Source organism: Bombus vosnesenskii, unplaced genomic scaffold, assembly GCF_011952255.1.
Source record: "Bombus vosnesenskii isolate JDL3184/JDL3185 unplaced genomic scaffold, Bvos_JDL3184-5_v1.1 scf7180000013266, whole genome shotgun sequence".
NCBI classification, from domain to species: Eukaryota; Metazoa; Arthropoda; class Insecta; order Hymenoptera; family Apidae; genus Bombus; species Bombus vosnesenskii.
In genome coordinates this window covers 439,895-467,400 of record NW_022882926.1, presented here as the reverse complement: position 1 = coordinate 467,400, position 27,506 = coordinate 439,895, and the positions used below count along the sequence as shown (strand labels likewise).

At 37.4% G+C, this 27,506-nt stretch overlaps 1 protein-coding gene across 1 annotated transcript in view; it reads right to left on the bottom strand.

Moving 5' to 3' along the window:
- Nucleotides 1-10,630: 10,630 nt before the first annotated feature.
- The window catches only part of LOC117230204 (lachesin-like), a 94,594-nt gene continuing 77,718 nt past the window's right edge, over nucleotides 10,631-27,506 (bottom strand). The window contains exons 4-9 of the mRNA XM_033487366.1: nucleotides 26,137-26,298; nucleotides 19,232-19,381; nucleotides 15,711-15,861; nucleotides 15,477-15,625; nucleotides 11,428-11,487; nucleotides 10,631-11,351 (exon numbers count right to left, since the gene is read on the bottom strand). Of these exons, the coding sequence (XP_033343257.1) occupies nucleotides 11,224-11,351; nucleotides 11,428-11,487; nucleotides 15,477-15,625; nucleotides 15,711-15,861; nucleotides 19,232-19,381; nucleotides 26,137-26,298 (800 nt within the window). The 3' untranslated portion in view covers nucleotides 10,631-11,223. The remainder of the gene's footprint in view (nucleotides 11,352-11,427; nucleotides 11,488-15,476; nucleotides 15,626-15,710; nucleotides 15,862-19,231; nucleotides 19,382-26,136; nucleotides 26,299-27,506) is intronic.

Genomic DNA, 27,506 nt, shown 5'->3' with positions numbered 1-27,506 from the left:
CTCCTCTACATGGTGCTCGACTGCAGCGAGACGCGCCCTGTAACTGCTCTCATCCGCGGTGGGGCGCGAGGCCGGCTCTTTTCGGAGTGCCTCTACCGCCGCCTCCAGTGTTGCTATGCGTCCTTGCGCTATAGCGAGTGCGTCGGTGACAGGGTCCGTTCTCCTCACTATCTCTGTCACGCCCGCGGTGATGGTTCTCGCCGCCTCCTTCAGGGTTTTCCCCTGCGTGCCCTTGTGGCCGCGGGGTGCCTCGCCGACCGGCCACCTCGGCGGTCCGGCGAATCAGTTCGGCTCCTATGTCCGCCGTTGTGGCTATTCTCATTTCTTCAGCCGGGTCCGCGGGGAGTTCGGAGGATTCGTTGGCCTTCTTTCTCTTCGCTCGGGGTGCTTCTCTGGCGGGGGTTTCCTCCTCCTCTGTTGTTTCCTCAGTCCATATTCCCTCCTTGTCCAGCGTGAAGCGGGAGGGTCCCTCCTTTGGCGGCATCGCCTTCGTCATGTTTCTGGTGCTAATGTGCGGCGGCTCCGCAGCCAGTTCCGTTTCCCTCCGTCCCCTAGCGTTTTCCTCTACCTCCTTCTCTTTGGCCATGGTTGCGTCCGTTTCCCCGTTGGCCGGGAAATGTCGCTCGGTCAGCACTTGCCACTCTGCCAGTCGCTGTCACTTTCAAGTGGCCCGCGCAACGCGCTTCGGCGCACGCGCCAATATGGCTGCGTCTGGGTAGTTCCTCGAGTAGCCGTGTAGCGGCGCTGTTGTCACGCGTCCTAATATGGCTACTCCACCGTCCTAACCTCACACTTGGTTGGTTTTGCTTTAACTCCTCCTTGTCCAAGCCGGACTTCCCGTATCCACACCCGTTTTGCGCTCACAGGCACTAGTCCTCCACTCTGGTTATCTCCCTTGCCCAGGCTCTCCAGTTTTCCGGAGATTTCGATTACGCTCGCAGCTCCGTCCTCTCTACGTCTGCCTCCCATGTATCCCCACCACTTTCCCGGGTTTTTTTTTACCTAACCTTGGAGTCATTAGGTTTACAGCTCGCGGAGGACATGTAATTCGGGATTTCGTAAAGAAGAGAAGTGTCCGTGCTATAAACGGACGGCCACTCGAAATTCCGAACAGTTTGCATTATAAGATAACGGTGTTACCTTCATTCTTCGAATCAGTCTCTTTACCGATGCGATAAGCGCCCCAGATATGGTCGATTTACCATTACTTCTCCTGTATTCGAACGAGAATATAATTGAAAATCTTTTGCGTCGCCTTGATGTATTTGTAAAATAAATCGACCTTTTCACAAAGCTCAAAGTAAAGATGATGAAACTCTCTTGTCTTTCTAAATTTGTTGCATTACCTATCGTCTCGTCTTCCATGTATTTTCTAACGGCGTATACATAGTACAGTAGAACCTTGCTTATCCGTTTATGAGGACTTTGAAATGAGTTGCATTAGATTCCGGCTGTATTTGAAAGCATTGTACAGCTGTATTTAAAGTATGCAATACATCCATGTCAGTGGGAGTTTCTTCATCATTACTGTTAATATTACATTCCGTTGCTCCTCTTCCTTCCCTTTCTTTTTCTAATCCATCAATAGGTGCTGTGATTTTCATACGGTGCGACTTGTCGTATAATTTCTTCCTCGTTCAAAATTTAACGACTTTAGTTATTTCTATCAATTCCGATCCATTCTGCGGTGTTCTCTGTTTCATAATCTGCATAAGAAAAAATGCGTCACATAATTTGATGAATATCTGACATTTCTTCTCTATCGTTATTCCTTTCCATCATTTCTTCACTCTCGTTATCGCTTTCCATCATTTCTTCTTCTATTTTCTTGAAACGAAGGAGTTTCCTGCATGCTTTATGAAGAGTTTCCGCTGTCAACAAACTCATCGGCATTATAGATGCAATCTTTTGAATAATTTTGGTTGCTTGCAAGATCGTACAAAGTTTTCTGGGATGCTTTAGCACTGTTTTATTTTGTAGAAAGATTTTTAACATAAATGTTTTACATTCTTTCGTGCTTTAAACTTCTGTCGCCATCCGTTGCTAGCTTTAAGATCTGTATTGCACGATATATTTTTTATTGAGGTACGAAACTTTTTCTCATAATGGGGCCGCCAATAGGAGTGCTCTTGACACGCTGTTATGTAAACCATCGGAAAAATGCACTATACAATTCAAAATTCCTTCTTCGTATTTCTATATTTATCATTTGAATATTTATCACGTTTAAAAATGAAAATCACAAAGGAATGCAAACTCTTATTTCTCAGGCCTTCTTCGATTAGAATGGCGTTACCCAAGCGGATTCGTTCTCTTTGATAACGTTCGCTTTTAATAATTTCTGCAACTCTTGCATTATGGTGGTGATGCATTAGCGGATGTCCTGCCGTATGTATCACGTACAGGTTGTTCAGAACCATTAAGGTGGACGCGTTTGTCCACGTGTCGCATTTCACGAGATCGTACATCGAAATCAGTAGTTTGTTGTCCCATATCTGGATCCTGCATATACATACATCGGTGTTCATGTTCGTAAAGGCTGAAATTCGCAAGTATTTGTTCCAAGCGATCCATCGTCGGTCAGTTTTCATTGAACTGTGGAGGATTGTTCGAGGATAGATAATGTGAAGTAAGGAGAGCGGGAAGTAAGGAGACCGTCAAATATATTTCAAATGAATTAAATAATTAAATACATATATATTTATATATGTCTGGTTTTGATTGGAATTTTCAACGCGTTACAACTTTTCACGTGAATTAGCCATCGTTTCATAAAGCAGAGATTATATTTACACGCATATACAACACTATGATTTACGTATACAATATATACAATAGTATGATTTACGAATAATAAGTTTAATGAACGCTATTAATAATGTTTTTGGATTCAAACGAATCCACAGTCAACGGGATAACTCTTTACTAAGCGTAAACTAATCTTAGGCACAGAAATACGATTGTTGAAAATGCTCGATTTGTCATTCTCTAAGGCTATCGCACGAATGCCAGCCTCGTGGAGATTTTTCTCGCTGTATAATTGCGTTTTCTATGCCCGTTTGGAAGCATCGAGAAGGTTCCAAACGCCCGTTGCTAGGCAGTTTCTGCCTGGAGTTTGATTATTAATACAATGTATGTCCCATTGTATCGGCACCTCCGAGGCAACATCACACGTGGCTAGGCCCGCTCCCGAGGCCGCATGCCGCCACAACCACATTTCTCGGAAAACCCATACAACCACTCCAGACCTCCGTTAGGCAAAACGTCCATCCCGTGACCGTGGCTACGTTCGGCGACCAATTGTCAGCTTGAACCCAATCTCGCTATCATAAATCTCGAACAATTACAGCTATGATAAAATCTACGCTAGAGTACTAGAGGATGTTCCCAAAATTTCCAAGGAAAGGCTTCGGCTTTCCTTTCATCTCCGACATGGCCATCCTGACTATCACACGTCCTTGGGTGTACCTTCGACAATAAAACAAAAGGAAACAAGATTAGTATCATTATGATTAGCATTCAAGGTGTCAGTTACATCCTGTGGGCTATCAGTCGGGTCGTAATGACATGATGGACCATTCTCGATTTCACACCCAAATGAGTCTTATCCTTCGAATCGCACATTCACTCAAAGTTCGTTCCATAACCAGCTTCGTAACATTGTCGCTGTCGGTACTAGACCAGCTCCAGCTTCGTGACATTGTCGCTGTTGATACTAGACCAGCTCCAGAATCAAAGTAAAATGGATACGATTCTGTTAGAATTTAATCTTGGGATTAAGATTAATAATCTGTGGAAAACACAATGTTTGTGTTTGAAATAATATAATGTGATATTTATTAAACAATTGTTACACGAATTGTAAATGTGCGTTCTGGAATGTAGACAGTTGGCTAGTTATTCACAGACTAACTGGCTTAGTGACCCATGGCCCTTGAAAACGTTTAGAGCCCCACTCTCTATGCAGTAATGAGTGTGACCTGTGTGGGTGTCTGTGTGGCGTCACATGTGGCACAGAACCTTCTCGACGTGCCCATCTAGAATGTTCCATCCATATCCTCACGTTTCTTCCGGCGTTTTTTGAAAAAGCATGCACGTGCTAACTGCCGTGGTGCATCTCACGAACGCACGCTAGTGGGGATGGCGCTGGGCAACGAACGGAAGAATCCGTACGGTCAATCACCTTATCTGCATGCGATTGATATCGTTGTATTCCAACAGATTCACCCAGATGGCTTAATATACCAGCCGGAGCTTTCACTACACAGGAGTCGATCCGGCGTTCGTCAATGGAATCGTGGTTTCTTTTCCGCAATGATGGACAATTAGACGCGATATGTCCCTCCTCATGGCAGTTGAAGCAAGTCAACTTGCTTCGACGATGTGGCTGGTCGTTTTTCCTTTGGATTTCGTATATCCTGCTCCTTCCCCGTTTGTGTTTTCAGGTGACACTCTGTTCTCCTATGTCCGTGAACACCACAGCGGTAGCACTTAATCCAAAAAACTGATGGCCTGCTTCGTTTAGCTTCAGGTTCCGCCAGTGGATTATTTGACGAAGGTACCAGTCTCTTTCTCGCGTAAGAGAAAGCTCTCATTTCCTTATGGAATTGATCCTGGGTATGGATATCATTCGTAAATGCTATCCTTTCGAATGCTGGGCATGCAAAATCAGTCGTAGAAGGACGGCGGCGTTGATTAGTTCGGCATTGGTTAGATTTCCCCATTTCGCCGAGAGAAGGGAGCAAAGACGATTGCCGAAAGCCCCCGTGGGTTCGTCCTTCAGTGTTCATAACGCGCAAGAAAATGTAAACATTATCCAAGTAAGACCACTGACCGGAACTTGCGTAAGCTACTGTGTTGTTGTACTCTCTTGAGCACGAGTTATAGTGAGATATAACTCGCCGTCTTGTAGAGGACTTTGTTTTTGTCCATCGATATGATACGAGCGACCAGGCTGTATCTATGTTCCGAGGCACAACTACATGAGACGCTCTCGATTCGCCTCGTCCTATGACTCATGTTCCGCTACAGAACCAACCACTTCTTGTTTTTGCGTATATGTCTGTAACAAGTATTTTCTTTAACTCCTTTTTTTTTTCGTCGAGGAAACCTTCATAGGCACCCCGCGTCCACCGGGGTAGTACCGGATTAATACCGGCTAAAACTTCCACAGTGGTCATCCCGACGATTGGTAGAAGTGCCCTGGACTTCGTCTACTGCCTGATGGTGCAATCGGAAGTCATCCTTAGTTGATTGGACCGCTAGAAGAGACCACATCTTCTAACGCCTTGTTGCCTGGGCCATCGTGCAAGTCTGAGGGGGGGGGCAGACCCTCCCTGGCGTGACGGCACCCTCGATGGATGATGGTTTTTCACTCTTTCTCTCTAGGTGCGCTCCTTTACGAGCATGACTTGCTCGCAGTAGGAGCGCACAGCGATGTACTCCTGTTGCCCTCTCAGCATGGCTTCTACAATCGCCTCAGGGGCCAAACTCTCGCCGATAGCGAGCCGTAGGATCTCGCGGTTCCTCCCAGTGTACTGCGCCGTGTCTTCTACTTCCTCGCAATTGTGACACGTGCTGATCGCTCCTCCGTCGAATCCTTAATATGAACTCCCCGAACGCTCCGTGCCCAGTGAACACCTGCGTCATCCTGTATGTCAGCGGGAGCCCGGCACGGTCTCTCCAGGCCACCCAGTTCGGTAGGACCGCTCCAACGGCTCGATGAGGCCGCGCCGTATTCTCGGCGGCGAGTCGAATGCGCTACCGTTCCCAGGTTTCGAGCTTTGCCTCCTCCCGGACGTCACGGACCGACTGGTCGGCAGAGGGCGTATCCCTGCCCGAGCACTGGCTCCGCAGTTGATGGTACACCTGCCGAAGCGCTAGGGCCCGTAGTTCGCACGGAGAAGACGCCGCTAGCACGGACGCCAACGCGTGGGATATGGTCCGATATTCCCTGACTATTCGGATGGAGGTAATCCTCTGTAACCTCCTCAGTAGCAGTAAGCTGCGAAGATTTCTCAGCAGATTTTCCGCCCACACCGGGGTCCCATACAGGACCCTGGATCGAACCATTCCCTCGTAAAGTTGGCGAACTTCGACTCCAGCCTCGCCAATGTTTGGCAATAGATCGCATAAGACGTTGGCTGTGGCCGTCACTTTAGGGACCAGAGCTCAAAGTGTGGCCCGAACGATTTTCTGCAACTTCTGTTGCAGGAGCATCTTGTCCTCCATTGAATGGCGATATGATGAGCAACTTCCGGCGAAAGGTTGCCTGTGTCTGCGCCTTCTATATGTTCGGCATATGTCGTTCAGATGTCCGACGGATTGGAAGACATTGAATGAATCTCCGAAAAATGTGTCTCCAAGGCCTCCAATTGAACGTTTGGGATGCTGGATGACTTTCCCTCTGATGTCTTATCTTTGGGTCTAAATTAATATTTCTTCTGAAAAGAATTCTTCCGAGGAAAGAGCATCTTGTCTTATATCTTAACTATTAAGGTTTGATTATTTTTATTGTATCTTTGATCATCGATTACAACCTACCTGTTAGGCTGCGTATTGATCCTGATTTGTGCATCTTCCACGTGCAAGGTTATCCAGAGGCAATAAGAGCAAAATTATTTTTGTCCTTTTTTCCTTGCAGATACTTCTGCCCATACCTCGCTCTTTCTTTCGTTGTACTAGTCATCCATAACCGTGTCGTTATGGGCTGGCACGGCATATCCAGGATGCAAAAGCCGCGTTGGTTTTGATTTCCTTTCTTCGCAGGAGTGCTGTTGCTTTTTCTTTTGTTGCTGGATTTGATGCTTGATCCAACGTTTTCTTTTATTGGACTTTCGATCATTTCTAGCATTTTCGTATTTTCTTTCCTGGTTGTATGGGTACTGGATTTAATCTTTTTGCATCTTTTCCGGCTTCGCAAGTAATTTTAGATTCTGGCACTGTTTCGCGTCGGTTACCTCTCTGTTTCCATACTCATGCTGCATGAAATAACTTGTTCTGCGTTTGCTGTCCCGTTTTTCCTTGTGGTTCCCCTGTGTTACATTTTGAGGTTCTATATTTGTTTATTGATGATAAAGAAACTGTTATATTTTTCTCGATTATTTCTGAAGTATAGGATGTGTCTTTTATTTAGTTTCCGCTCTCGCCTACTTCAAAATAGTTGTTCGTTATGTTATTTCTAATTGTACTGTAACGTCTCAAATGACCTTCGGAAATCATTTCTTGCAACCTTATCAAGTACCCGTTGCGACGCCTCTTGTACCTTTTCCACAATGCAGAAACATTGCCCCTTCGCTTTCGATTTCATTTTGGAAAATGAAAAGAAGTTTCCAAGGGCTAAATTTGGCGAGCATGGAGGATATGAGATGACCGTGGTGTTGTCGGTTGAAAATTTTCCTGTTTCGTAAGATCGTAATTGCGGCAAACAAAAACTGTGTCCTGTAAGACGACAATACCCCTGTGCACACGGCTTACAAAAACATATAAAAACATATAATTTCGTAGAAGTTGATTTAATATCTAGATTAAATGATATGAAAAATTACCATACCAGTTTCTGGTCGATAATTGAAAACTCCATCTGTTTGTTGAGGTTCCTTTTCGTGCTGCCGATTACATCTTGCGACATAGTTTTCCAAAATGAATTAAGAATGAATCAACGATCGCATCTGCGATTGCTCGATCACCAATTACTTCGTCGGAGTTACTTTCATTCTCGCTTTCCACTAAATTTCGATTTTCCATTTCCTGACTCGTCGAGGTAACAGTTAATCGTAAGAACACCACTAGAGAACTGGGCTACCATTCCAGAAGAGAATTCGAAAAATCTGATGATCTCTGCACAGTGCAAAACGTTACTGTGAGCATCAGCCATCCTTGAGAGATGTCGTGAAACGTAATAGAGTGTCTGTATGAACTTTGGCTAGTAGGAACGAAACAAGAGTTTGTACAATGCATAGACGTCGGCCCTGATGGGTTATGGGATAGCATTGCATTTTTGACGACTTCGAGATCAAGTGTGGATTGCTCGAAAAATTTTGTTTCTTGTGTTCGGGTTGTTTAAAACCAGAATTCTTCGGTAACAGTAGTGCGTCTAGCAAATAGAGAAGAATATAGATATTGTTACGTTCAACTCATTGTCTTAATTTTGCAAATTACATAGAAGATTATAGTGAGACACGGCGTCGCTAATAACGGAGGATAATATATCACAGTGTGACACAACCGTGTCATAATCTGATGTCTCATTATAGTTCATGGAAGAGCATAGTGATGATGATAGTATTAACGCTGATATGATTCTTGATGACCTACCTAACATGAAATTAATGAACTATCAACATCAGTTTGCTTCTTGGAATTGTATACCATAAAATATTTTGCTGGATATATGGCTAAGAAAATGACGTTAAAAAATCGTCATGTCGTAAATTCGTAGATAAATGTGCCAGTTTTTGTCGCAATGAGCAATTTCGTGCATACAACGTCAAAGAGAATTGTCAAATTTTGGACGCCTATGTGTAGCAACCAATGAACCAATTTTCGCAAATTTTTAGATTAACATATTGCGAACCAATCGTTTTATTGCAACACCTAAGCGATCGGGGGAAATTTCTTAATATAAAATTCACGTATTTATTCCTATTAGGTATAAGATATTGAAAACTACTCGTAGAGGTCATCTCCGAGATTTAAATTTTATAGTGTATTTTCTGAGCATATGATCGGTCATATCTAGACCGAATTTGATGCTATTATGTAATCTAATTGTCTCTAGTATATAGGTATCATTTTTTCAATTTCTACGGATGTATGCATAGAACTAAGAATCAGTACTTTCTTAGTTAGTATAGTTTTGTAAATTGTCAGAATACAATTATTTGAACGATATAATAGTAAACCTACAGCGACCGGTCAAATGACCGATTTTTAAATTCCATTTAGAATTTCTTACGTACAACGTTGTTGTACCGCCTTTCTACTATAACAAATTTCACGACGTTTCTTGTAGTATACCTACAATGAATCTTTTAATAATAGTGTAAATAGATATAGTGTAGTACATGTAATGCGTAATTTTGTAACTACTGTCAGTTGATTTGTCTCGGAAACTACGTGTTATTTTTTAATTAATACGAGTTTCATGACAAACGATAAACCAAACGCATGAGACGAAGAAGAGAGATATCCTTAAAAAGAAGAAAATTTGTATTATTTGCTTATTTCATATGTATATTATTGTTTTAAAAATAAATATATCAAAGTACATCTGATTTTACAAAACTGAAAATAACAAACTCATACAATTAAGAAAAAAGGAATATCGGTACAAATAGTTCTTAATTTGGTAAATGCCCTACTTAGATTGAGTAATCTCATTGAGATAATGTAATATAATTCATTCAGTAATGTAGTTGAGATAAGCAACCAATGAATAATTTATATCCTTCAGTTTAGAAACTAAAACCACTACACTTGTTCATTTTACGTTTGTAAGATGATAGTAACTATCGCCTATCTATTATAATTAATGAAACATTTGTAACTAAGAAATAAACATTTTCAAAAATGTCAAACACTTATTTGATGGTTTGAAAATGTATAAAAATAGTTTTCAGATATCTTACATCATTTTGTATGATGTATCATTTTACACATCTATTAAGCAAAATCTGAATATAAAATTGATCACAAAACTATAATTTTTCTTCTCGATAATTAATTTGTGTAAATTACTCCGTTTATGTTAACAAGTATTCTGTAGATTTGAGTGAGATAATGAGATATTACGTTTAATTATTCACTAATAATCATTTATTAATCTTTTCTATTTAATACATTTATCTGTATTAATAAACTTTATTTAAATCTTAAAAACGGACAAAGTTACGATATTCTATTGTCACCTTGATGTAATGAGAGACGCTTATAAGTTACTTGAAAAGTTTACAAGGTAATCGGTGGGTTATGTTCAAAATACTAACTGCTAACCAATTCGTTCAAGTTTTAACGTACGTCATAAGTAACAAGAAGTGTAAGTTTTTATTGGATTTATTTTCTTTAATATAAGGTACATTCGACATGTACATATTATCAGCGGCGAGGTACAGAATCTCCTCTTGGTAGCTGTACCTGTACCTGGTATCTGATCTATGGTATCTGTACTTCGCCGGTGATATTATAGCGAGTATTGAGTTTCGGTTGATAACGTAGACCAATCTAACCTATTAAAAGCCGTAGCAACTGCTGCTGCGTCGATAAGTACTACTTACGTAAGTATGTACATTGTACATATCTGCGAAAATTGAGATCGAATATAAAAAATATACACGCTTTGTCGCATTTCGAAGGTATTTAAGATGATTATTGAAACGTTGAAATTACTTGAAAAGTCAGTTAGTACCTGCATACAACTATTTCTCGTTAGAGATCGTTAAATAGATTTGGAACTGAAAGTTTTAGAACAGCTACAGAAATTATTTTTTCACGATTTGGAAGCGGTAAAAGATACAATACACAAGCTGCGTTATACTTTCATCGCGCTATGTAGGGTAGAAGTATTTGAAGTTATACTGAAATTATTTCGAATAAAGAAGGGCAGGAAATGGAACACGGGTGTGTGTAGTTGTAGACAATATATATACAACGTTCGATCGCATACTTTTATTTCGAAACATCGAATTTCCTGACGTCTAAATATCCGCAACGCTGATACCAATGATAAGATGATTGTGAAGTATTATTATCAACGTTTCGTTAAGCATTATTAGGAAGGGCCAAGCTGCTTCAGCGTTTCCAAGTCTTGTATTTTTGGCGGTGCGTCGTTCCATTGATTCGCCGATTCATAACCGACGTTCAGCAAAATTAATTGCAAATCTAAATGGGCGCATACATTGACAACATCCATTGATCTAAAAATGTTTTCGACATTTGAAAGTAGGAAAGGGAAATAGGAAGATGTGGAGAACGCGAGCCTCCGTTTTATTTCTTTTTTCTTTGGTTCGCTGTTTCTTATCATTCACACGGACATTCAAATAATTCGAATTTTCTGCTTTTTTTCTTTCTTTTTTTCTTTTTTCTCGAATCAAATACTCTCTTTGATTTTGTATAGGTTCAAACATACGCGCGCACACACGCACAAACATTCTTCCTCTTTTCTTGTCCTTTGGCACAAAGTTATCCGGCACTCAGCTTCGCGGTGACCAACAGCAGATGCCTTCTTCACCGCGGCCACAGTAGCACTGGTACAAACAGACATATCGACAAGAAGTGTGATAACTTCTTCCAACATCCAAACAATCGTCTGCCGCCGCTATTAGCGCCTGAACTTTGCGCTGCTTCCGCTAGACCTAAATAAACATAATCAACGTTATTCCATTCTCCTCGTTTTCTAAGATCATTGTGAGAGGAAAAGGATTAGCTTACCACCGATTATAGATACATGATCTTTGCCGCGCGACGATCTATCGAAACCGATTTTTATTTCTAAAAACAGATGATATATATGTGAGTGAAGTATAAGAATATACGTGTACGATATATGTATTCTATGTATATATATGTAGATTCAAAGTGACGTGTATAGGATAATTTAAGTAGAGATGGACTATCATGAAAGACGGACTATGTATTTTCTAAACAAGCGTGTCGAATACGTCGATATTGTTATGCTAATTGCAATCGAATGTATCTGTGAAACGAAGATTAGAATTGCTTGGAAAAATGTCGAATCCATTACGATTGCTAATACAGCAGCGATTATTTACATTTCTTCAGTTTATCGCGTTATTCTATTTCATTTTAGTAATATCTCATTATTTATTTATTACTAGGTCATAAGTTTAGTAGATTAGTATTTTCCAGTTCTTAAAAAAGGAGTATATTTGTACGTCCATTCCTACACTCCGACATCGAAGAAAACGAGTGTACACGTACAATGTTGATCAAAATTTCATGTCGATCGATTACTATTTTAAGAAGATACACTATTTTAAGAAAATTTCGATGCACTTGGAAATGTCTAAGAAAGGGAGCGGCTTTGAGGAAGAAAATGGCAGCGGAAATGTGTAAGGAAGAAAGCGACTTTGAAGAAGAAAATGACAGCGGAAATGTTTGCGAAAAAAAAGAAACATTTTCGATCAAACCTTCGGTACGAGAAGTCAGAAATGCCCCTGTTGATTTCATTACAAATATACGCTATATACCTTATATATTACAGACACACGTTAAAACTTGCAGTGCAAGTTTTTTTCAGCAAAATAAAATTGAGATCGTAAATTGCGTACGTAAGTGTGAAAAAAACATTAGGGACCCTGAGATAATTATATTTATAGTAATTATATTTAGCATTCTACTCTACTGATAACATATTGCTTCTTCAAATACTACATTTGAATCTAAAGAAACCACAGGCCGGTGTCCCAACTCACTGCAATTTCACTTTCGAAATGTTGCAGCGGCTTTTAGAATGCAGAGATTTAGAAGATACTTGTAGATTTAGAACGCGGAGATTTGTGATGGAAATTTAAAGAGGCCTTTGGCGTTAACGAAAGAGGAATGGACTACGATCCCAGATGCATACATATAGTTCATGGACTGAACCCATTAAATGGAACCACGCTAAACTCACAGAAAAATCAGTTATTTTTAGGCGACTTTTATAAATAATGGTTAGCTTTTAAAGCACATGCTATGAAAAAGGACTGGAGCTGAGTTTATAAAAGTTTTATTAAATCAACCAATCTAAATTTTGCTTCCACTCCCTTGAAAATAATCCCTTCCTGCAACAATATAGCGATCAGCTTGACTTTACCATAGCCCCAATGATTTCTGAAAGCAAAATTTAGATTGGCTCACTTAATCAAACTTTTATGAACTCAGTCTGGATTTTTCTTTTTTTACAACACCTCGTACAATTCAAATTGATAACTTGAGATACAGCTTCGTTGGTATTTCATTATTTAAACAATAGAAAAATACTTATAATACTAATTATTAGATGGCTGGTCTCAGAACAAAAACTAAACGGGAAAAGGCACATAAAAACAGGTAAAAGATAACGTAATAATGTAATTTTGTAAAATAATATAACTTGCGCATTAATCTGACAAATATTTCAGTCGATATAAGAATTAATGAGCTAGAAAGTTAAGCCACTTCTACGTTCAGTCGCAACGGAAAAACTGACAAAGTGTCGCGTACAGGTGACAGTTCTTCCTTTTTATCGCATGAGTCTGTAAGAGAGATGGAAGCGAACTCGTCTTCCGACGAGGAGTCGCAAGATTTCAGCTCTGAAACGCTTGGTAAGGTGTATAAGAAAATCGAAAATGAGAAAGAAAGGCGTATGAACATTGATATAGAGACAATGACAAAATACAAGAAACATGTCATTTCATATCTAGCAAAATTAGCTTCCATGTTACAGTTACGTTCTTCCTGCGACGCAAGTTAAACGAGCTTTTTCAACTCCGAATCTAAGTGAACGTCTCGACAGGTAACTTATCTTCACAAAATTAACATAAATTTATGTTTCTGAAATTTAACTTGTATTTTAGGCAATAGTTATATATGTACAAATATCAAATAAAGAATGGAACTGTAATAACTTTTGTTTTATTCTATGCTTTAACATTTGCATAAGTTTTTTGCTTATTAAAATGATATAAGTTTTATAATTCATTTTGTGTCATTGATAAATAAAATGCATCAAAATTAGACTTCATTGTTTGATATTTCGCAGGAGACTTTAGAAGAATGTTTGAGATTAATATACTTGTAATTTTTATAAATAAACTTAAATGAAGAGATTCTTTCATTTAATTAATTGTAACACGCAAAGGCTATTCCTCGCTACAGACTCAATGTAACGAAATTTATTCCTGTTAATTATATTTATATTGTAAAACATACATGTGTTAAAATAAGTCTTCTATTACATACCTGAAGTTTATCTTAATGTACACGAAGCTTATTTTAATATTTCTAAATAATCATCTATGTTGCATAATCTTAACTTGCAATAAAAAAGTTCAAATGTTCTAACCCATAGCATTTTTATAAGACCACCATTTTCTACACTTCTTCCTATATTAGCTTCCTGTAATTTTTTTTTTTGTGATGGAACTACCTTTCTGGTAACTAACTAAGGAATAATTTTAATAAGGTACGAATCGTGGGTCTGGCTTTGGTGCCATACGTTTAAGTGTTGATTCTCAGTAATGTAAATACAAGTTGAGGATGATTGAAATCAGAAAAATGGTTACCGGTAGGAAAAATCTCCTATTGTCGATAATGATTATTGTCCCAATATATTTTTGTGTCATACACTTTGGGAGTTGTAGAACCTCTTTACTCCTTATTATTTCAGTGTTATTTTCAGCGTTACAGAATAAAATTACAATGGTTGTAATGATTGAAATTGTAACTAAAAATATAAAATTGTAAATAAAGTACAAGACAGTAAACGAAGTATACAGTCCAGGTAATGATGTATTAAAGCGAAAGAACATCAAAGTAAGAAAATTATAGAAGAAATGTAATATTCGCAACTTGAGTTAACATATATAATCGATATACTGTGAATAATATTAGTTTCCATTCTTCCCTTTAACTCGTGAAGGTCTATACGTGAAACGGAATATTTTCTCTGTCCACGATGATAAGAAAAATATTTCTTACGTAATTTAAATTTACGAAGAGACGAATCAGACCGGAAAAATATCTTTTTATAAACGTCATTTTTTAACGTTTCTTTCAAACTCCTTTGTAATGTTTTTTTACGTATACATGATTTTTTTATACGTTATACCGCAATATCAAATACGCAAGAGTATAGTATGTCCACCATCGTGTTATACAATTTTTGTCTGAAACGTATCGTTCGTGTTTTTCGAAATGTTTGTACGGTTCGAGATAAACCAAACACACTGTATATGTATGTATATATGATAAAATACCGCTTTCAGTTTCCATCTTGCAAGCCCAATTAAAACGATTTGATGTTTTGGTAAAATTGATATTTGTCGTTTATGCAACGCTTTAAAAATCAGAATTGCGCACGTGAAAACCGTAGACCGAAATTCCGTTCTATTATTTGATGAGGTTTGCAATCAAAAAGTGTTTAGATTTCCATTCAATATCCTCCCTACCTTATCCGTAGTATTGGCAGTTAAACGAAACATTCCGACATCGATATCGATGAATTTTTCTGCACATCATCTAGTAAACTAATTCTTTTAACTTATTTAAAAAAAACTCGTTTTTAAAAAATTATTACAATTGTACGCATGTCCACTTATAGCAATTACTTGAGAAATTGCTTCGTTAAAAAGGCAGATATTATACAGAACAGGAAACACAGTGAGTGATTTACGTGACGTAACGACGTAACGTAAGTCAACAGTAAGATACAGAAGAAAATGTTTTTTATTACTTCCACTCGACTTATATTTTTTCCAAAGAGTAAAAAAACTTACCGTACAACCTTAAGGTTCCATCGGCCTTGCCAAGACTATTCGTCGATACGCATTTGTAACTGCCCACATCTTGTTCGGTAAATCCTTTGATCAACAACCACATCAGAACTTTGTATCCGGATCGTTCTTCTCGTACATTGTACTTGAGCCTGTGTAATTCGATGACAATAAGTTTTACCAGCCTTTAGGAAACGAAGCAAGAACACACGAGATTAAAAGAACACATAATCTCACCCTTCGAGCAGCATTTCGTCGTCTGAGCCTCGCCGGTTCTTTACCCAGTAATTAATTGTATTTGGAAATGCCTCGACATAGCACTCGAGCTGCACATCCGTGCTCAAAGGTGCTCCCAGAAGCTGATTAGGAGCTTTGACGACAGGTGCAACTGTGAAAGCGGTTTCAAATTAATTAGCCGATATTCATCGCATTATACGGCTCGCTAAGATTTTAATTAACGTCCTTTTACGGGCGACATAGGTAACTATAATTCGTCCTTTTCCTTTCTGATAGCTGTGCGCACGATTTTTCCTTAGAGTTATCCAATTTAATGCGACAACTACTGTTCCACTGTTTGCTAACGTTTCGTTTCTCGAATGGCTGCGTGTAGAGTATTCGCGTTTATAGACGTCGTTCGTTGAAAATAAATTTATATTCAGTGATCATGTACGTGTAAGAACCGCCATTTACGACGTTTCAATGAGTATTATCCTGCCATATATACATAATATTATGTAAAAACATTCTTCTAAATTTAGATTTACGCAACATTTATTTATGTAGCGATCATGTACACGTATAAATGCTACATTTGTGACATTTCAGTAAGTATCATTGCGCCGTGTATGCATGACGTTATATAAAAAAATTCTTTTAACTTTAGTTTTAGATTCACGCAGAGAGGTAATTTATTATTCAATCGCGTACTTGGAAATACGCTGGCTCATGAAAGTATTCAAATGTTTACTGTACAGAACTTTTATCTCGATATTGTACATATTATGCAAAACATTTGGAAATTTCATTAGTGCTGCAACGAGACACGATAGTCATAATTGTATTGGTCGAATTTGAAACCAATTTGAAAATGTATATAGAAGTTAGAAGATATTCATTGCAAACACATATTTAATACAAAATTAGTACACAACGTAAATAGCGATCTTGACCATATGGTGTTAAATATGGTTCCACTGAATATCGAAGTTTATTAATACGCGTATAATGCACGATAATAGACTGTTTAAATACTTTTGCGACCTCTGTAAAACATATGCATAATTACATTAAATACTTCGTAATTTCTGTATATATTTTCAAATTCATTTCAAACTTTACCAATATAACTACGCGATAGTCGAGTCTCATAACGGTGCTAATGTTTCAAAATGTTTCATACGCTACGTACAATATATTCATAAATGGTATCTAAAATTGTTCGAATATCTCCGTGAACCTGTGTATTTTATTTCGGACAATAGTACGCGCAAACAATCAGATACGAGTGGTATCTATAACAAGTTGAATCATATTTGAAGATACCGAATTGATAAACATATTAACATTTATTTTTCTACTTCTTTATCATTTTCTAGTGAAAGTGTTTTAGCATATTCTTCCCATGCAGAGATAACGATATTTTAAAGAAAATAATGCCGTGTATTCGCTACGAGCAAGTAAATTATATGATACAACTTGTTATTAGTTGTTTTGGATCATTATGGATACATTAAGGATCATTAAGGGAAATTTACGACTTTAGAAATATATCTATATGTATAGATTTACAAGAGTATGTAATTACATCTTGCTTATGATAATTTCATATGAGCTTTCCCGCTATAATATCCACTCCAGAAATAATATTTGTTGCTGTATTATTACGTTTGACACTAGTATTAAAAAAGTAGCAAAGTTAAAATACAGTACTTTGTTATTAACTTGGCTGAAACATGTGAAATTATGCAATCTACGTTACGTTATGAAAATTGAGGAGAATTAATTCTCGGCTGGTATCTTTTCTTATCAAATAATTTAGACACTCAGCACTGATACTGATGTCAATTTAACCTAATTGCGGGATATTGATTCAAATCATTTTGTATTCGAGGGAAGCCACATTTGCATTAGATTTCGAATTTAAAATCAATAAAGAATTCAATGACGCATGCAAATGGACACATAACATACGACGTTAAAATTATGAAATTCCGAATACATTAGGTTGTTCCAAACATATCTTCCGCTTTATAAATAAATAATGGATGCATAATATTTTATTTTACGTCGTGTTATTGAATTTTGTACAATCCATTCTGGTCTATTATTTTCCTACGTCTCTCCGGAAATCTCATAACGCCATTTTTCCAGAATTTCTGGCGTTTGCTAGCAAAATGTTGTCTTTTATATCATTTCTTTTTTTCAATTTTTATATCATCTATCGATCCTCTCACTGCGAATACAATTTTTTAACGACAGAAATAAAAGATAATCACGCGGAGCAATATCCGGAGAGCACGAAGGACGAGGTAGAGCATCCAGATCGAACGTTAACAATTTGTTTCTAACGGCTAAAAACGATAGAAAATGACGCCTCGTCTGTTCATCTATTCTTGTCGTTAGAAACAAATTGCGAATATTTCATTGAGATCTTTTAGCGTGACTCAGCCTGTTACTGTGACTGTTATTTATTCCTTTGTTTACAAAAATTTGTTCGCGATGAAAAATCCAGCTCGGTAAATGACGCAAAAACGCACTTGGAATAAAATTTTGCCAGCAAGCGCCAAAAGTTTCAGAAAAATGGCGCTATGTGACTTGTGGAGAGGTGAAAGAAGGTAATAGACCAGAATAGATCTTACACAAATCGATGACACAATGTACAATATTGTGCATTTGTTGTTCGTTAATAAAAGGAAGGGAACTTTTGCGAAAATCTAATACATTACACATTCCACATTGAAACGAAGGCAGAAAAGCTACCAATACTATGACAAAAGATTGCGAGAACGTAAATTTTTCCATTGTAATTATCTCTTTCAATTATCTTTGTAAAGACGAGCATCAGCGAAACTCATATTGCATCAACGTTATGATCTGCGCTTTATGATTTACGGGAATGCAAATCTGCTTAAGTATTACGAGAAAACTTTTTCAAGGAATCGGGTTAAAATTACTTTCCGCTTTAAAAACAATGCGAAACGAGTATTAAAATGTTTAGCCGTTGTACGATTTCACGACATAATGAAATTAAATTGCGAACTCTACAAGCGAGTGGAACGTTATTGCGCAAGGTGATAAATCCGCAGATGACCTGCTACGTCTTCCTTTATCCTTCGGTTTAGCTCGCTCCGATTGTGCTCACTGATAAGCAATCTCGAATCTCTTTCGCTGCTACTCCGTGCAACAGAGAACAGAATTGACTTACTTTTTTGTAAGCAACGACATCATAGAATCACTTGGAACGTTATCGACTATCGTATCAAAGATAGAAGCCCGTAGATAAACCGTGAATCATTAGCGCATCTCGTTTCGTTCGCCTTTGCTTCATAGCGATGCACGATTTTACAGCTGTTCAGGGGTCCATCAAGCGCGGCAAAAACATCAAAAGGAAGGCACGGCAAGTCGTTATGGCAATTATTCGAGTGATTCCGTGGATGCGGAGGGCGTCATTACGTTCGTAGCGGTACAGTCGCCTTTTGTCGTTGGTGGAAGCTTTTCCGCCGGCTACGATCAAGGATTAGAAGGAAAACAAGACTTACAATTCACGGCGAGTGTCACTCGCTTGCTAACGGCGGGCGGCACGTCGTTGCTAGCGATGCACAGATACGCCCCCATTTGTCGCCTCTCGACACGATGGAATTGCAGCAGCGAACCGTTGTAGGTCTCGTGCTTCTCGAAAGTGCTACCACCTGCGCACCGAGAAAACGTTTTCTGTCTGCATATTTTCTCGAAAATTGACCCCCTCCTATGCAAACACACATACATACACACACACATACACACACACACACACACACACGACATCCACTTACTCGCTTCAAGCAACGCCTCGCATTCTCTCGTATCCGTCGTTTTTCTATCTTCCTCGCGGATCGCTTTTCATTCAAGAACCTCAGTTGTCGACTTCTTTTTTCTTCGTTTTTACGCTCTCGATTCCGCGAAAGGCAGAGACACGATAATACATATTTGTGGGAAGCAGCGGGCGTGCGAAGATCGTTAGCAAAGGACGAAGAATTCACTCGTCACTGCACTTCGTTCTCTTCCGTATTTTCCCTTTAGTTTTAGAGACGCGTTTTATCTCGAATCATCGCGACAAGAACATTACGGTTACGGTTATTGTTATTACAGTCAACGGAACACGGTTAAATATTTGTGTCGCGTTTTCAATTTCGCTATCGACATCCCCTTAAGCAGGAACTCGTTCTGCACGATAACGAGCTGCTGCTTTTACGTGCTTTCAAAATATTTTAACGTCCGCGATAAATAGAATGCGTACGAAATTGAATTATTTGTAATTCCGTTAATACGTACAGACTAATTTTGGAAAGCCTGTCGAGTGTTTTTGGCGGAAAGCAAACTTAAATACGCGATACCATCCAGTAATTGTTACCTATACTTCAGCCATGTGTCCGGATGATTCGCTCAAGTTTACAAGACAGTTACGCGATAAAAGAAATTAAATATGTATACACTCGCAATACCTATGATTAACTTTGAAATAATGTTAATTGCAGTAAAGATAACTTAAGAACGTAAAGAACGTCGAATTTCGACGACTATGATTGTCAAAGCTGACCATTTTATTTCTGATGGCGTTACGTGGCAAAGATGAGACGAGTGAGAAATACCGAAAGATAACGCAACGAAAACGCGATGAGAAGCTCTGGTGCTGCAAACCGAAAGGACAGTCAAGAATGAAAGATTGCCGACGGAAAGCCGCGAAATGGAAAGAACATTATTTCTCAAGACAAGAAGTTGCAACTTTTCGGATTTAAACGAATCCAGGTAAAACTTTTAACTAGGTCGAAACCACAGACTAATGCAATTGAACGAAGAAACTACCGTCAAAGTGGAGTGGGTGAACGGAAGTACGCCGCGCGTAAGGGAAAGGAAACAAGAGAGAGTGAGAGTGAGGAGGAAAGGAAGAGAAAGAGAGGGAGATAGCCCGAGATAGCCGGAAGCCTGACGCACAACACAAGCGAAAGAAGAGACGAGAAGATATATGCTTAATTCACTACTTAGGTTGCTAACGAGTTTCTTAAGTGAGCGAACGCTAACGAGTTTGTAAAGCTCGTAAGAAAAGCGTCATCGTCAGGTAGGAAAGCGACGCAGGTTGCACGCGAGCAATGTTTTTGTGTATTTTGAAAAAAAAGCATCGATGCAATCTAAATATGCTATGCAAATTGCACGTTTCGTCCCATTTAACAACTTTAATAATTCTCATTTGTTCAAAATACTTACTTGTGTATTCCTTTTATTTCATTGCATATGATTAGTTAAATTCTATTTGCAATTTAATATACATGGTTGATTATTTATCGATGCATATTAATAACGGCAAATCTGTTGTGGATGAATTTTCTTTAATAAAGGACCATCCAAGTATTAATATCATTCTCGCGGTAAATGTCATTAAAGAATGATTCAGTTTCGTAGTAAATTTCTGTTTGCCCCATTAACTCGTAAGTACGTTCATTCGTGCGTTGGGACGAACGTTAATAGCGGTCTTCACAACGACAATCGTTAACTGCCTGTGGATGAAGAAAAATATGCAAAGTAAAAAGGACAAATACTGCGAGTCTTGAACGTTTCAGCCTAAGGGTAAGTGGAAGGAGGTAGTGCAACTACCTCGGCCAAAGTTTTGCCAACTCGAGGCCCTGCGGCAGAAACTACCACGTGCCTTCTACTCTATGTGTGTACAAACGATGTTATACGTACACGCACGGTATATATACTCTTCTAGGCCGTACAAGCGTAAGCTCCGTGGTTCGTTTTACGTGTCCCTACAGCGTATGTAAGTACACGGACTCTAACTCTTACCCTGGATGTGTGTGTCATACAAGATACCATGAAGAGGATTCTCATCCTCTGTTTCTTTACACGCGCATCCGCTGTTTCTGTCTTCGAGTTCAAGAGGTGAAACTTGTTTCAACGACCTGCCTCTTTATACCCACTTTACCATGTTCTTATGCTCAATCTGTGTGCCTACGGTCGAAAATTTCTCGGCTTTTGATTTCGTATTTTTCGCTTCTTATACGATGCCATCGAAAAGAATAACACATAAAACAGTTTATGCTACTTATTAATCGTTCTTTACAGCCAATTTTGCAAAGTTTATTTCTAGTAGTTTATCTAATGCTGTAGCTACTACCTTGTGTTAATTTATTTGATCTTTCTGCAATATATTTGTCAAAGATTAATTTATTTTCATGGAACGAACATATATCTCGTCTATATTTGTACAAACAGCAGTAAGCTTCGTTTTCTTACGATCATATTTCTCTTTGTAACCAAATAAATATGTTGATATATTCAATGTTTAATTTATATTTAACAGTAGATGAAGATTAACCTAAAGTGCCAGCGAACGTAGAATAATATTCTAAAATAATTACCTTTTCAAATAGAAGAATTATTCTGAAATTAATATTTTTCCATTGAAAATTACTGTAAAATCCGGCAATAAATCGGCGTCATCAAACATGTTCGCTCAATTTTCTCCACCACAAATAAAACTTATTTCGATCATTAAATAAATACAGCATATACTTAAGAAAGTTGTATAATCGTAAGAAGGACAAACATGATGGTAATAATTCTTTTTGCAGGCGAAGGTCTACGTTAATTTTAGCGATTCGAAGGTTAATTTTGCCTCCTTGAATGGAATGCTCAATTTTGCATAAGATATTCCACGTTGAATTCTACTTTATTTGTGAGCAATTATTTATTTCCCGAAGGAAAATTTGATATTGGCAATTTTATGAGCACAGGATGGGAAGTTTGTAAATGTTAAAAGATCAAAAATCTATCGATGCTTATTAATTACATTCTTAGAAGATAATTATTTGCGAATTATACTTTGGATCGACATGACGTTGAAATGTTCAATTATTTCCTTATACTTCTTTTCTACGTATCCTAATAGAGTTTGCGTGAAACGTTATCTCTATCGTCTCTATCTTCTCTATCAGTCCCTTTGATTTTTATAATTGGACTGACTTCATCAGCAGAAGAGGTCCCCAAAACCGAGAATATTTGCATTATACGACCCAGGTCTGAGAGAATTACTCGGCTGAGAAGCTAAATTATTCAGAAGTGATGAAAACGAAGACAATTGCGCACTTGGTACAAGAAATGATATAAAATATCAAATTCCAAGAGTAAAAAACATGCTTAAAGGAATGTTACGACCAGACGGGCTTCTTCTTGCTCACGAAGTGAATTGTAGAAACGAAGAATGTTATGAATGGTTCGAGATTATGAGTCAGTTATTTCAGACACAAATCTATTGCAAAGATTTATTACGCAGAGAGGAAAATGTCAGAGAACTGGGCGTTTTAATATAATAACGATCCGAAATAAAATATTTAAATGGTTCAACGCGGGTTATCTGTTAGAAACTGTAACGGCTTAAAAAGTTGATAACTGGCCGGTTCAATCTTCGCATCTGAATTCGATTGAGCATTTATGGCGGAAGCTGAAACTCCGCATAGACAGAATCAAACATTCAAACAAGTCAGAATTATTTAAAGCCATAAGGGAAGAATAAAATGAAAACCTTTCAGACTTCAGATTTTTAACTGACTTCGTGTTTCGCCGTTATGTCACTGTTTCCGGTCCAATATCCACCATATAAATGGTGTTTCTTTTATTATATTATTAAATATTATATTATTATTAATATATTATTAATATATTATTTAGTATTATATCATCGGATGAATCACACGTTATTTCTGTAAGACACACGGCCGCAAATTCTTAACCTCATTAATTTAACAATTTCGTCGATAAATAGCTAGGTGATGAAAAAATATTGTTCCTTTGTTGCAGCTGTTGTTTCTTGGATTGCATTATATCCTCGTACAGGTATCCCTCGTACAACACGGTAGTTAGGTTGCAAAAAATGCCGCGTTATGCGATCCGTGTTATACGAAACAAAGAACTGTTAGATTAACAAGAGTATATTATTATTTTATATCTACGAGAAATATGTTTGTTAAAATAACTAATAATTGATTAAAAATATTATTTTCTAATTGCTATTGCAATAAACAAATTTTTAACTACAGGGAGCTAAAGGGAATTTAAAATTTCTATATTCTGAAATCCCGTATGAAAATTTCACAATACACGAGTTTACTCGAACGAAAATTATCGAATGACGGTGGTTGCGTTTAAAAATTCTGATTACGTGCCTTTTGTACGGGGATTTCTCCAACAGTATTCAAGCGGGTCCGTGTCGTTAGAGTATTGTGTGAGTGCGATACCAATATTTCTAGTATTTAAAATTTCTCTAATATTGTTTTTTGAAGTTTAAAGCAAAATGTTTCTTTAGATGAAACTTTTTTCATACCGCTGTATCGTTGAATACGTGTTCCAATAAGATGGATCAAGTTGAATATCTCAGAAGCAATGAGATTTAGAATAAACGTACTTGTTTCATTTTTATCCTTTGATCAATCAATTGACAATTGGATATTTCATTAGAAAAAAGAATATTTCCTGCAAATATAAAAGTTTTCTAATTCCTTGATCGGTATTTAAAATAACCGAGATATTTGAAGCGACCAGAGCTAGTGGAATATTCTGCCTCCCACATCAATGGAACGTACAAGTATAGACATATCACTTGTGGTATTAATGCAAACTTAAAAATTGTCGTTTAAATTGTCTTTCCTTTGGACTGATTCTACCATGTGTATACTAAATGCAATCCTTTCTTTCGATGACACATACGTGATTTACGTAAAGTAACGCATATTAATTAATCGATTATGTATTAAACGATTACTAATTCACAAGCGTATAATTCGTTTAGTTAAGTACTATGAGGCACTTGGAATTTCCTTATGATAGTAAGCTATTTGTGTGTACATTAATATGTATATATACATATAGTCATGGTCTTAGGTGTAACTAGGTACGCATATAAAATCATATTATTCTAGTAAGTCCTCCTTTTCGTGCGAGCAGGTCTTCAACGTAACCAGGATATTAGTTTCATCTAATTACCCTATTAACATGAAACTAATGTAAAGTCACATGGTGCTGAATAGCGAATATCCTTTGGTGTATACTTACGACATCGAACAGCCTAGCAGTTATGTATGTTTGAAACTGCTATACGCGTACTATCGTGCAGTAAGCAGCAGGGTATTGCACGAACAGTAGATATACGAACGTTAATCCTCAAAATCATGTACAATTTCGAAACGAGTCTAGATCTCATAGTAGAATAAAAGCTTTGGTTTGAAACACTGAAGTTTCACGATGTTAAAAACTTCATCTCTCAACGAGATTACCCACCTTCGTATCATTTTATACCGCGCGTGTTTCAAAGCCTGTTTCAGCTATGAATATCAATTCGATACTTTGACTTTTGTCATTTCTCTTCTTACTCGTTTAACGTTTAACGTTCTAACTATTCGAATGATTGACAAGTGACATTTATAGGTTTCCATCGATGAACATTTAAAGTACACAAATCTGATAGAAGTTTCATGAGAATAAAGCGCAACAGTTCAAATGCAGTCGACAAAATTCGATTAAAGAAATCCGATTGAAAAAGCGATACCTTAGAAAGGAGAAAAACAAGTTGGAAGAGCTGCGAACCAGACAAGACAAAGTTTCATCTGTTTTATTGTCAGATTTGAAGCTCCTGTTCGTAATACATAATCGATACTGCGGAAATAATAATAAAGCAAAAGAAACGACAGTGTCTTGGTAATATCTTACAAATGTAAACGTCGAAAAGTTCCTGTAAATATGCGTGACGTACGAAAGGAGCAGAAACGAAAATACGTTTATCCAAAATAATATGCAGGGATTGGAGACGCGTGTAGCGTGTAGTCGTTTGGCGCATGTCGTCAAATACGTTTAAAATACAAATGTAACTTTAGATGCGCTACTCTTCGATATTGAAAACGTTCTTATAGCGAACGAGTGTTACGTCGTATGAAATGAAACGTAACAAAATATGAAACAGGCAAAACAAAAAATCACGAGAGGAAAAAAGAGAAAACATTACATGCACCACCAGCCACAGTTGCGATATTAAAAATACAAGGGTATTGGAAATACATGATTGAAAGCATAACGCAATGTGATAAAACGACCACTGAAAGCCGCAAAAGCCGACAAGTTCGAATGTTACGCGTTCCGCATTCCGTTATTGATTTTAGCGACATAAAGCAGCGAAGCAGCGATTACCGATCATAACCATTGTAATAAAGCTGAGTTCGGGCAAAGGAGAAAGATGAAAACAGGCAAGCGACAGAAATGCGAACAAAGGAAGTAATGGGTAGCAAACGAAATTAAACCTTCGTCGTCCCTCTGCCTTTCCTTTCTTTTTTTTTTTTTCTTTTTTTCTTTTTCACGAAGCGGTAAGTGAAAGAGGTCTGTCCGCGAAGATACCCACGAGTTTTATAGTGTCATTATGTACCAGCAGAAGAGGCCCTTATGAGAATAGGTTCTCCGTCTTCCCTTCGCCAGGATACTCTTGGAGTCGGCCTTCCCGTTGCACGACAGCTTAGAGTTGCATTGTCACCTTCCGAAACTGCCAAGTCGGCGCTGGTATCACCTCCATAGACGATATCCGGCGGTACTGTCCAACAAATGTCAAGAAGATATACAATCATCATTTTTTCTGTTATTAGAACAATCACAGTCGACGATGATACGTCTCATGCAAAAAAGGGAATTTTCTTTGGTTCACTTCGTTCTATCTCACGCATTCTTCGTAAAAGTTCATCTCGAAATAACAGGTAACAGGTTTTAATCTACGTATGGTAGGGCACGATGAATTCGATATGCAAATACTTTTATATCGCAAAATATTTCCTTCGCCGTTGAGACTGAGGATACATAAGAAGCATTTCAAGATTTATCTAGACTTTTAGTAAAAATATACAAAAGCGATGTATAGCAAAAAATTACATTTCCTTTCCAAAATATCAAGATATTTTGTGCGTCTTCGTTTGATATTTAAATATTATCCTCACATGCGTAAATTTCGTATGTACGCGTATATAGCTGCTCGCTAAAATATTCGTATATTTTTTATCAACATGTTAGACACGTATGTTATACGAAGTGTTTTAAAATTTCGTTAGCTGAAATGACGCCCAAATATCATGTTAAATAATAAAGTAAAAAATAAAATATATACATTTCTATTAAATAAGATATTTAATAGAAATATTATAGTATTTTGCAGCTGCCATGGAAAGATCTAAAGAAACAATTTTTAACATTTGTTATAAGATTAAAGTGACTATGCATATTGGATATTAGTCTTTTACTAAACATTAGTTTGTTAAATATAAGACTCCATTTGCACACTTTAATTTTTTTTAGAAGGCTTACTTGTTATTGACAGCATTTTGTACCTAAATGGTATAAATCATTATAATCAGTTTGACGATATTTTGTATAATTTACTTATATATACAAGGTAACTTAATGCGAATATGAATAAACGAACATAATTTTATGATTCATTCGAAGATAATATTACTGACTTTATTTTTTCTTGTCTCAATTGAGAATATATTTCTGTGAATATATAATGTAAAGATAAAAAAGTAATTCAAAATACTAGGGTTTGAAATGAATATACCTAAACTACATTATAAATGTAATTATATACGTACATTCATATGTGTCTACATATATAATAATTTATTTAATTTAGTATATAATTTTTAAATATAATATACATGTAATAAATAATATAAAAATGTATAATATGTAATAAGTAATGTCTAATAAATATAATAAACAAATGTAATAAATAAATGTATGATAATATAA